Below are 12,381 nucleotides of genomic sequence, written 5' to 3' on the forward strand. Positions count from 1 at the left end.
CTGTGGAGTATTTTGAGCTGAAACTTCACAGACACATTCTGGGGACACCAGAGACTTATATTACATATTGTGAAAAGGGGCACAATATGTCACCTTTAAAAAGTCGTTCAACCCCTAATATATATATATATATATATATATATATATATATATATATATACACACACTATCGTTTTAAAAGTTTGGGGTGAGTACAGTATTTAAAAAAATTTTTAAAAATGCCATCACAGAAATAAATTACATTTTAAAGTAGTTATTTTAAATTGAAGTAGCATTTCACAATATTTCTGGTTTTACTGATTTTTGATCAAATAAACAGCATTGGTGAGCATATAAGACTTACATAATACAAATACATAAGTAAATAAATAACCAGACCCAAACTTTTGAATGATTTAAGCATATTTAAATAAAAGTTTGCCACTTTCAGATTCAGGTACCAGCAAATCTTCAAATTGCAGATGAAGTGATCTAGCAGGAGTATATTTTGTAGAGGAGATTCATTCAACAAAAATGACTGAATATAATCTAAACCTGTGCAAATGACTATAGAAAAGGAATGAAAAGAATGTGTGTGTGTGTGTTTTTGAGTGCATCACAGTCAGTGTCTCACTGTTGTCTTGTGCTCTATAATCTCTCTTTTCAACCTTTCTAATATCTCCAGGCAAAAGCAACAAACAACAGCTGCTCTGTAAGCAAGAGACATCCTGCGCTGAGAAACGCCATCACTGCAGACGTCTCAGCAACACATGATCTCAGCGTGAATGCAGGAGACGCATACACTCATTCATTTTTACACGACACTCTCACCCACACGCTTTATATCTCTGACAGCACATCTCAGAGATCATTAAATAATATATACATATAAGTGGGTATAGAAAAGAATCAACCCTAGATCAACCCAACCCTAATGTCAAGTAATCAATGTGATACTGGTGGGGTATTCCAGAAAGCAGGAGTAACTTACCATAAAGCTTCCCATAAAGCTTCAACTCTCGGCTGATAAATCTAAACCTTTCTTACCTTTCTTTTAAACATTTAGGTTTTAATTTTGCATTAGTTTTAGTTGACAATAATAACCTTGGATTCACTCACACCACGGTCCTACCTCACTGAGATCTGCGATGGTGAGATTCATGCCTGCCAGCTGTTTCCACACAGGTTCAGCCAGGTACAGACTTAGAGGACTTCCTGTACGGATTGCTATGCCCAGGAGCACACCTATACACAAATAAATGAAGAGAGCATGGTATATCAATAGATCTAATGGTGGGAAATTCTACAGCTGTGCAATTACAAACTATTTCATCAAGTCTTGAAAGTATTTTCAATGTAGGAAACACAAGCAGAAGGTACCTAGGAAGCGGAACATGCTGATGTGCAGAGGGGACTTGGCAGCTGGGTTGAGCAGGAAGCAGTCTCTGTTCGCTCCTGACTCGTCTCGGCCATTAGGAGTGACGATGAGGAGAGGAGTGAGACCATTCTGTAGTTCCTCACACATTTCTGCGATAGATTCACTGTATCCACCACCACAGTCATCAACTGACTCTCCTACAAACACACACAAAGGGTCAAAAACATGTTAAAGACATGATCCAAGGGCCATTTTTCCCCTACATTTTCCCATCTTTCATCCTTCTCTAAATTCAAACTCACCCACAAACTTGACCTTCCAGACCCGGTGTGGCAGCAGCAGACTGTCAGGGCTGAAAGAGCTCATCTTAGCACACATCTGCCCAAACACTGACTTGGTGCCATCCGGTCCTGCCAGTCCTCCTTTACTGCGGGAACGCTTGACCTGATCGAGAGAATAAGGATAAATTATTACAGGCTTCTCCATATATAGCATTTCTGCTTTGATCTATAAACTCCACTCTTATGCTTTCCGGCTGTGAGACTTGCCAGATCACTGCCAGGCTCCAAGGGCCCTATTAGAGGGCCAATGGTCCATAAACAAACATATTTGGGGGTAAACCTCATGCTGAGCAGATTCAAAAACAAATCACACATGATGCTTAATGACCAAATCTCTCAAAATATTAAGATTAAGTGCTGCTAATTCTCACTCAAAATGATAACTAAAATAAAACGGATGGTAATAATCATGTGGTGTACATAGTACATGTGTGTCCATGCTGACAGGAAGGAGCAGGAAAGGCAACAGTAATTACGGTGATTAGGGAAAGGGAGATAATTTTACAGAGGACCCGCTAGCTATTTTTGCCCATTAAAAGTGATTGTTTATTTTGGATCCCGTTTACCACTCTAATGAACTCTCAAACCAAGTGGGAAATGCAAGCAAAAATTAGCTTTGGTGAATAAATAACATGCAATAACAACACAATGGGTTACTATTTAATGTACTGACATAAGAACCTGTTTGCTAACATATTTTAAATGTGCAAAAAATAAATAATTACATGGACGATATAAATTTTGGACCCTGATTGTGAGATTTATTTGACACCAAATTAGGATACAATTGAATGCAAATCTCAAACCACATGTGCAGTGTATACACGTGTACCTGTATCCTGTTTAGCTCCACCACTGGCCCATGTTGTCGGTCTCTAACCATCGTGGCTTGAACCACCTTTCGGAATGCTGCCTCCTATAGATATTTAAAACAAATATTAATAAATATAATCAGCAACTGTAATTTAAAAAATCCAAAAAATATTCTTGCCTTGCCCTGCGAAATAAGGATTCCTCGCAGTGTGTCAAAGCCAACGGAGACGCCGTGTCCAGTTTCACCCAGTCGTCCTTCTAGGTCAAACATTGGGATACAGGGGCAGAAGAGCTCTGAGATGTGGTGCAGTAGCAGTAATCGGTTCCTCAGGCCTATGATGGCGATCTCCTGCAGGTGGTTGTACTCCATAGGAACCTACAGACAGACATTTAATTACTTAAACACAACATTTAATCAGTGGTGGACAGTAACTAAGTATTTTTACTTCATTACTGTACTTAAATACAATTTTCAAGTATCTGTACCTTAATGGAGTATTTTTATTTTGGGAAACTTTTACTTTACTACATTCCAAATCATAATATTGTACTTTTTACTCCGCTACATTTCATAAAAACATGTTGTTCCTCATTATTTTGAACTGGAGAAATCATCAGGCACTACGAGACGTGATAACGGTGTCCGATTCGTGAACAAGCTGATTCTTTTCAATGAGCCTGTTAAATAGTCTCGCAAATCACACTGAATGATTCATTCGCGAACTGGATTGAGCAGATTGCAGCTGTTCTCGAGTCAGCAACTCACTGATTCAAATGATTCGGTCCAAGCGAGTCTCAAGTTAACAATTTACTGAATTCACAAGTCTGACTCAAAACAACGGGAGATCCTCTTTATGCAACTGATGGCATAAAGTAAGTTACTAATGCCAAATTTGAGCATTTATTATTGTAAATGAAAATCATATTTAGGTCATGAGTGTCCATTGCTTGCAAACTAAAGCTGCAGTAAAAGTGCTGTTTAAGCCCACTGTATAAAATTTTTGAACATAGGCATGTCCATATTTGTGTATTACCATCTGAATGGGGGAGGTTTTATTTAAACACTAAACATAACTTTAAAATAACACAAATGAATGCCCATACATCTACCCCGCTACCATAGCACTTTCAAATGATGTAAAAGTAGTATGTCTACATAATGTTTTTCTTAAAACGCTAACACATTTTGCCCAATGCGACACTCTCTGTTTTTATATTGTGTAATTATATTTGGCAACACATTTTGTATTTCCTCATTTCTACTTCAGTGTATGAAGTATTTTTAGCAAGAGGATAGAGTATATAAAATTGCAAAATAAATAAACATTCATCAATCTGTATTTTTTTACTTTTAATACTTAAGTACATTTTACCCAAGTAAAATCGAAAAGGAGTACTTAATACTTTTACTGGAGTAATATTTTAATATTGTATCCCTACTTTGGAACAAAGGGGGCATGCAGGTGTTTCTATTTTGCCCCATGTGCACAGGTTGAATGGACATGGGAGGACATCATAGACCCCCTGAGTCAAGAACTTGATTCTCTGGGGGTTCCACTTCCAGATGTCCTTCCAAGTGATACTCCGCTCCATCGCCTGCTCCCACTTCATTGGGAGCACCCCAATAGGACGGACTCAAGGACAACAACACAGGATAAAGGAATATTCAAGGCCTGGGTCTACCAGCATGGAATCTTCCCAAGAATCCTCTGGCCTCTGCTTATCTATGAGGTCCCAATGACTGTGGTAGAAGGTTTTGAGCAAAAGGTGAGCAGCTATCTACGTAGATGGCTGGGTCTACCGCGTAGCCTAAGTAACATCGGGCAATATGGGAAAACCAACAAGCTCAGGCTCCCTTTTAGCTCAGTCAGGGAGGAGTTCATCGTTGCACGGGCACGGGAACATCTGCAGTACTCTGGATCCAGAGATGCCAAAGTGTCCGGCGCAGGGATTGTTGTGAGGACAGGAAGGAAGTGGAGGGCAGCCGAGGCAGTCCAGCAAGCAAAGACTCGGCTGAAGCACAAGGCCATCCTTGGAACAGTGGCGCAAGGCAGAGCCGGACTTGGGAGTCTAAGAGCGACCCGATATGACTCTGCCGGCGGAAAGGAGAGGCAGAGGCTGGTACAGGAGGAGGTGCGAGCTTCAGTCGAGGAAGAGCGAACCAGCAGAGCAGTGGCCATGCGGCAGCAGGGCGCCTGGATGAAGTGGGAGCAGGCGATGGAGCGGAGTATCACTTGGAAGGACATCTGGAAGTGGAACCCCCAGAGAATCAAGTTCTTGATTCAGGGGGTCTATGATGTCCTCCCATGTCCATTCAACCTGTGCACATGGGGCAAAATAGAAACACCTGCATGCCCCCTTTGTTCCAAAGTAGGGACATTAGAACACATCCTGAGCAGCTGCTCCAAGGCGCTGGGTGAGGGCCGGTATCGATGGAGGCATGACCAGGTCCTCAAATCCATCGCTGAGGCAATCAGTAAGGGGATCAAGGACAGCCGACACACCCAAGTTGCAGCCAAGGCTATTCACTTCATCAGGGAAGGACAAAAGCCAGAGAAAGCATTGAAAACTGCTCAGGAGGTTTGCTCTCCACAGCCCGGGACTGGGTAATGACAGTTGGAACTGGAAAGGCAGCTGAAAATTCCAACATACATCACCCAGAGCAAATTGAGACCTGACATCATCTTGGTCTCTGAGGCCACAAAACAACTGATCTTGTTGGAGCTGACAGTGCCCTGGGAGGAAAGAATGGAGGAGGCAGGATATCTGTACTTTTACTCAAGTACTTGATTTGTGTACTACGTCCACCTCTGCATTTAATATGTTTAAAAGGTTGAACTGTTAAATATTTAAGTCTTTGAGATTCTTTTTTTGTATGTGATTCAGCTATATTTGGTGGTACAGTACCTGAGCAGGCAGTTTTCCAGCATTGGTAGGTTTACTAGTGGACCAGGCAAGTGTGTGTGCTGAGCCACAAGCCACACGGTTGATCTTCTTGCCCTGCAGTGCCGCCACGAGCCTGGGCCGCTGAATAGCATTGGTGGTCCCATCACCGAGCTGACCCTCATCATTGTCACCCCATGTGTACACTTCACCTGTATGTTCAAATTCATGTCTTTAGCAAATACTCATCCAAATACAAATAGGTATACAAGAAAACCTGATATCTTTTATAGTATATAAACATGTTACAACGACTTTATACCCAGATGACCTACCGTCCTCTGTGCAGCATACACAGTGAAGAGAACCAGTTGCTATGGCGATGACCTTCTTGCCTTGCAAACCCTGGACCTGCCGGGGTCTGCGTACATGATCATCCGAGCCGTGTCCCAGTCTGTGGTAGTCGCCTTTCCCCCTAAAACACACATAAACATGGAAATAACATATGTTCTCACTAAATAAAAGCTCAGTTTATGTGCCACTGTATTATGGGATTGATTACCATGTGTAAACTGCTCCAGACTTTGTGAGCGACACAGAGAACTGAGAGCCACATTCCACTTTCACAACACCCAATCCAGTTAATGAGTCAATCTGAGCAGAGAGAGACAATTAGATGTGAGTATTCATACAGGAATCACTAACCAGAAAGCCTTTGATGCTTGAGTAACTACACCAGCAGTCCCACCTTCATAGGCACTTTACATCCATCACTACCTCCTCGGCCCAGTTTGCCATAGTCTCCATCCCCCCATGACCAGACAATGTCGTCATCAGTCAGACACAGGGTCTGGGCGTCCCCACTGCCACATGCAACGTCTATCACCCGGTGACCCTGCAGAGCCTCCACCTATAAACATGCACAAGCAATGCACAGAATATACAGTCTTAGAGTTGAGATGCTACTAACTAAACCAAATTTAGCAGCAGTTTTCAAAATAATCTAGTTACAAAAAATTAAACTACTAATTACCACCGACTAATTTCAGAGAACAAGTTTGTTTGGTTAGTTTACAGTTATTAATTTTAATACTAATAAAAACTATTTATTATATAAAAATAATTAAAATAAAATGTTATCAAATTATTATTATGATGTTCCCAGACCATCTTCAATGAATTTCCATCCTTTTCCCAGTTGCTTATTAAAAACATATTTTTTTAATTATAGAGATTGTACACAACAATTTCTGATTTCGGAGCATAAAAATATTATATAAGTATAATATAATAATTATTATATTACAAAAGTCTAACAATATTTAGTAATGCACATTTCCTTAAATACTGTCATGTATCATGGTTTTGTTTAAAATGTAATATGCATAACTCGTAATGAACGCACCAGTTTTGGTTTAAGCTGGTCTTCACTGTCTCCATGACCCAGGCGACCATAACGACCTTTGCCCCATGTGTAGAGCTCTCCGCTGGCTGTGATGCAGGCACTATGGGCCCCACCGGCCGCAATGTCCACAACTTCCACCCCTCTGAGAGACTCAATCACGCGTGGACGGTCACATGGGCTGGGAAAAAGACAGCACTACCAGTCACATATACAGTACCTTTTAGTATAAGCTGCTAAACCGAATCAGTGATAGTCTGGCGCACATACTGGAGTGGGTAATGACTTTTGCTTCACTTCCTGTAAAACTCTACACAACATTCAATACAAGTTATGTCAATTATTATGTTTATTTATTTATTCACTTATTTAATTGTATAGAACACTGTCTAACCATAGAGCGAGCCTCTCCTTCACTGTCTCCTAAGAGGCGGTTGATGTTTATGGATTGGCCATATTCAGTGGTTAGAAGTTTTCGTAGCCTCTGCAGGGCCCACATACGATGACCAGCCGCTGAACAAGCACATAGAGACAAAGACAGTCGAATATTGATTATAAAACCTTAAATTTAAGATTTCAATCTGAGATTTCAAGATTTCAAGTATTAAATAACCTTTTTCTCTAAAAGCCCAAGACACACACAGACATCTAAATATTTCACATCTACAATCTCTCCAAAACATGGACTAGTAGAAATTATAATAATTATAAAACATAACCGTATTAAATATAAATATACAAATAAATTATTAGAAATAATATATAATATAATATATAATTGTCGACTAGCCATTAGTCGACGAGAAGAGGCTTAGTCGATCCAATTTTTTTTTTAGTCGCAGGGACAAAAAAAAAAGTAATAATTTCCACAGGGAGGTGGCAAAGTCACGTAGCTCGAGATGGACAGATTATTAATAGCTGGTCTATGTGGTAATTACAGTACATCGATCAGGACATCCACACGGTCATTTCGTTTGGGACCTCAAATGTGGCTTATCATCTGAAACATGTAAGTAGTAGCGTCATTACATGGCCGCTCGCTTTAATGTTAACCTAGAAAAATATGCGCTATTCAAGTGTCTGTGTGGAAGCTGAATAGTAGCGCGCTCACTCAGTGCAATCATTTGCTTTTAACTTAAAATACTCACAGATAAGAGTAACACATCTTTTGAATCTGTAAAAGGTCTCCTTTCATTTGTGTGCACTCAAATTAACAGCAAAACGTTGTGCTTTTGTAAAATGATGAAAGAAAACAGGCTCCGCTTTCTGCCATCTAGGTCTCTGTGAACTTGAGTGCAAGCATAATGCTGATAAGCTATTGGCAATTAAAGGCTCGTTATTATGAATTATATGGTTTATTCATATAAGCATGTGATTAGTCGAATAATAATCGCTTTAAATGAACAACTATTTGTCAATCAGAAAAATCTTTAGTCGAGGGCAGCCCTAATAAGATAAGAATAGAATAGAATAGAATAGAATAGAATAATTCTTTCAAAGGTTCTTCTCTTACCCAGGGCACTGAGCTGGGCACAAGCAGCAAGAGAGGCTGCCAACCTTGGAACAATGCTACGGTTTGAAGCAAAGTTCAGGCGAAAGTCCAGCAGACATGTTACTAAATCCATCGAAGGGCAGGACAGAATGCAACGGTCTGACAGGAGGTCTTTAGGACCTGCAGGTAATTCAATAAAAGGTCAATCACTTCAGAATATCATGTTACATATGAAGTATATACAATGAAGTGATATCATATTAAACTGATGTACCAGCGGCAGGCATTATGGGATAGACAGTGAAGCGCCAGCCCCAGCCGTTAACAGAGCCATCACTGGTGAACTTCCATTTGAGCTCATCTCCCGGAATCCTCAATTCACTGGACCAATCAGACCACTCCCGACCTAAAGGGGTGGAAACAGGTATGGTTATGTGGCCAATGCTCAAACAACTTTTTTACTAATGTTAAAACAATAAAGAATAAAGAATGTGACCTGATCGAACAGACACAATCCTATTGGCTCCGTCCATGATGGTAAGAGGGTCGTGTCTCCTTTCTGTTGAACACTGGCGATCAAATTCCACCCTCAATCCTTCAGCACCTAAAATAACCACACACAAGATCAAATTTTCATGTCTTTAAATCTCCTAATTCTTAGAGCATAGAGCTTCATAAAGCATCTAACACTACAGTACAAAAAAAATTTTTTTGAAAGAAATTAATACTTTTCTTCAATAAGCATGTTAAATTAATCAAAAGTTAAAATAAAAAACATCTACAGTATAATGTTAGAAAAATTTCCACTTCAAATAAATGTTGTTCTTTTGAATTTTCTATTCGTCAAAAAATTTTAAAAATGTAAAAGTTTTAGTAGCACAACTGTTTTCAACATTGATAAAAAATTTGAAATGTTTCTTCAGCGTGAAGCTGAAGGAGATGAAGGATCATGTGACACTGACGACTAGAGTAATGGCAGCTAAATGTTCAGCTTTGCCCTCACAGGAATAAAGTACAAAACAGTTACTGTAAATTGTAATATTATTTCACAATATCACTGTTTTTACTGTATATTTGCTCAAATGAAAACAGCATTGGTGAGTGTTGGTTAATTTCCATCAACAATAAAATGCTAGATTTTTGGCTTGTGTAAACTTTGCCTGACTGTGGCAAAGTTTAATACTTAGATTTAGGGATTTGTTCAAATAAAAATAATAATGCTTTGGCAAGCACCATTAATGAGGTTGTGATGGCTGCCGAGATGCTGAATAAACAGAAAAACACAAGGTGACCTGGTATTTTCACAGTTCCGCTAGTGGAAGTGTCGTCAGTGTATGGGTGACTGCTCTCCACCACCACAGGCTGCGATGACAGCCGTCCACTTTGAGAGTCAGTGGCTACGTCCTCTAACTCAGTCACACACAACTCCAGCAGCATATCTGCCACCTGTGTGCCAACAAATACATTTAGATACGAGTACACAGAATTTCAAAGATGAAATAATAATGTTAGAAAAACATGTAGTGAGTTACTAAAGAGGTTAGTTTTTACCTGTGGGAAGGCTGTACCCATGCCAGACAGCACAGCAGAGAGCACCTCCTTGCCTTTATCGCCTGAGCGCAGAGACACAGCCAGTTTTAACAGGTCTACCAACACACGTGTGTCATCAGGAACCAGCAGACTGGTGAACTCATCCAGATATTGTGGCTCTGGGCCCACTGCTTTACTCTGGCTCTCAGAGTCCTGTTCCAATAAATCAAACCAGGCCACTGTAAATATCACTTTAGTTTATACAAGGGATTGAAGCAAAATCAACATACAAATGTAATCCTTTTTAAACAGACTTAAAATGCACGCATTTCGCTTTAATGATCAGGAACAAACATCTACAAAGAATGATTAACAGGAACATTTCTATGACCGGCAGGCTAGAATTCACTTGGGCCATTCTGTTATTTTTCCTCTATAATGCAGTCAAAGAGCCATACATTTAAAAGTGTAACTGTGTCCCCTAATCAAAAAATTTTAAATAAATAAATGAACGCTAGCTTGGTCAAACAATGAAACAATAAATCCCTTCTAGTAAACAAAACAAGAAACACAAAATCATAAATTGTGACATTGCATCCATAATTACAATTCGTTATAGTAGTTTAAGAAATTTTGTTTTAAAATAGCAAGCTGATGCTACCATAAAAAAGTAATACTAAAAAAAAAAAAAATACAATAAATTTACAAATAATTAAAATAAATTGGCAAATAAATACATTGACAAATACACAAATAAATGGAAAAATAAATCAAATGAATAAATAAATGTTTGACTTCATAAAACCACTGCATGCAAGCATGTGAGACTGACCTCTTTGGTTTTGGTCATGGTCTCAGCAATGATGCTGGCAGCACCAGGGTCATCTGTGACTGGGATAAAGGGGCGAGATGAAGCAGAGGCAGTTGAAGGGGTCACCGCTGATGAAGGGGTAGTGGCATCCTCAGACGTGGTCACCTGGACCGCACAATACCATATGACAGAATGAGCTTGTAAATGCACAGCATATACTGTTGTTTTGGACATTTGAATGATTGTGTATTAAAAGAACAAAATAACAAATAAATAAAAAAAGTTGAATATTACAGAATATTGACTACTGAAGAAAAAAAAGAAGTACAGCAAATGTGAATGACACTGTCATGCACAGGCAGCACTACTCACCTCTCCTCGTTTGCTGTCCATCCAGGGGTGCGGACTGACCCTTTCCTCTGTTTCTGAGGGCAGGGCCGGACCCTCAGCCTCACAGGGGCTGGAGGCTGATGAACAATCCGAAGGGGGCACCGGAGAGCTGGAGGGACACTCCAGAGGCATCATAAAGGCAGGCATCAGTGCTCCCACCACAGCATCCCTGTGTGACATGAGAGCAATTAAGTGATGCCAGAGCTTTTATTTTATTTTATGGAGCAGAAAACAATCAACCTGGAATGCAGAGTAGTTCTAATGCCCTAAATATATGCATTAAGGTTGTACCTGGCATACATGATCTGCAGGGCAGAGAGTACATGGGACAGGGCTTGCTGTTTGGCCAGATTACCGTCCAGAGAGAGCAGAATCTTTGCCAGAGATGGCCTGTTGGGCTTTACATTGTTCACACCATTTAGCTTATTACTTAGTAAAGATGGATCACTGTCTGATGGCACACCTATAAAAAAAAACCACCACAAAACTTTAACTTTAAGCAACAGGCACACAACGACAGAAAAGCAATGTAGATTGGGCGGAAATTACCAAGGTAAGAGGCTCCCAGAGAGTCTCTAGCAGTCTGGAAGAGGACAGGCTCATGGACGGAGGGTGTGGTGACATCTACGGTGGTCCAGGCCACGCTGTGAGAGGAGCCGCAGGCCACACGGGTAATTTTCTGCCCCTCTAGACCCTGCACCAGCGTAGGCTTCCTGTTGACTGTGGTTGTGCCGTTCCCCTGCTGCCCATGGTCATTATCCCCCCAAGCGTACACCTACCCAAACAACACTTCATATTACACAAGCACTAAAGTGAACAACTGTTCATCAGCAAAAGGTGAGTCTTGTTTACCATGCACCATGAGTTGCTTAATGTGCCAAAATAAAAAAGGAGGAGGAAACTGTTCTTGTGCTACTCCTCTACAGCGCCAAGCAGATAAATGTAAAAAACCAAACCCGTAGCGCACCTGTCCAGTGTCTGTGACAGCCAGGCAGTGCAGGGCCCCTACAGCCACGTGAACAATCTTCTTTCCCCTCAGTCCTTCAACCATCTGGGGTTTGCGCACGTGAACATCTGTGCCGTGACCCAGTCGGAAGTAATCCCCCTTACCCCTGCACAATGCAACAGCAGCATGTTAAAAAGCTTCACTGAGGAAAAAAGCCATTTTTAAAGGGGTGGTTGATTGCGATTTCACTTTTTTAATGTTAGTTAGTGTGTAATGTTGCTGTTTGATCATAAACAATATCTGCAAAGTTACGAAGCTGAAAGTTCAATGCAAACGGAGATATCGTCTTTTAAAATTCTGGCAGTTTAATGCCTACAAAAACGACTGGTAAGGGACTACAACGAGTTACTTCCCAG

General features: G+C 40.5%; 1 protein-coding gene across 1 annotated transcript in view; it reads right to left on the bottom strand.

The window, feature by feature from the left end:
* The window catches only part of LOC107685329 (E3 ubiquitin-protein ligase HERC2-like), a 61,791-nt gene that overhangs the window by 4,046 nt on the left and 45,364 nt on the right, over nt 1-12,381 (bottom strand). Inside the window, exons 71-92 of the mRNA XM_016481880.1 lie at nt 11,987-12,131; nt 11,569-11,794; nt 11,311-11,482; nt 11,002-11,188; nt 10,651-10,794; nt 9,840-10,031; nt 9,581-9,734; nt 8,785-8,892; nt 8,563-8,694; nt 8,310-8,468; nt 7,191-7,309; nt 7,083-7,106; nt 6,800-6,994; nt 6,143-6,304; nt 5,957-6,048; nt 5,730-5,869; nt 5,419-5,606; nt 2,690-2,887; nt 2,531-2,614; nt 1,660-1,801; nt 1,360-1,554; nt 1,112-1,224 (exon numbers count right to left, since the gene is read on the bottom strand). Of these exons, the coding sequence (XP_016337366.1) occupies nt 1,112-1,224; nt 1,360-1,554; nt 1,660-1,801; nt 2,531-2,614; nt 2,690-2,887; nt 5,419-5,606; nt 5,730-5,869; nt 5,957-6,048; nt 6,143-6,304; nt 6,800-6,994; nt 7,083-7,106; nt 7,191-7,309; nt 8,310-8,468; nt 8,563-8,694; nt 8,785-8,892; nt 9,581-9,734; nt 9,840-10,031; nt 10,651-10,794; nt 11,002-11,188; nt 11,311-11,482; nt 11,569-11,794; nt 11,987-12,131 (3,271 nt within the window). The remainder of the gene's footprint in view (nt 1-1,111; nt 1,225-1,359; nt 1,555-1,659; nt 1,802-2,530; nt 2,615-2,689; nt 2,888-5,418; nt 5,607-5,729; nt 5,870-5,956; nt 6,049-6,142; nt 6,305-6,799; nt 6,995-7,082; nt 7,107-7,190; nt 7,310-8,309; nt 8,469-8,562; nt 8,695-8,784; nt 8,893-9,580; nt 9,735-9,839; nt 10,032-10,650; nt 10,795-11,001; nt 11,189-11,310; nt 11,483-11,568; nt 11,795-11,986; nt 12,132-12,381) is intronic.

The sequence above is a fragment of the Sinocyclocheilus anshuiensis genome, unplaced genomic scaffold, assembly GCF_001515605.1.
Source record: "Sinocyclocheilus anshuiensis isolate Anshui unplaced genomic scaffold, SAMN03320099.WGS_v1.1 scaffold385, whole genome shotgun sequence".
In the NCBI taxonomy this organism is placed as follows: domain Eukaryota; kingdom Metazoa; phylum Chordata; class Actinopteri; order Cypriniformes; family Cyprinidae; genus Sinocyclocheilus; species Sinocyclocheilus anshuiensis.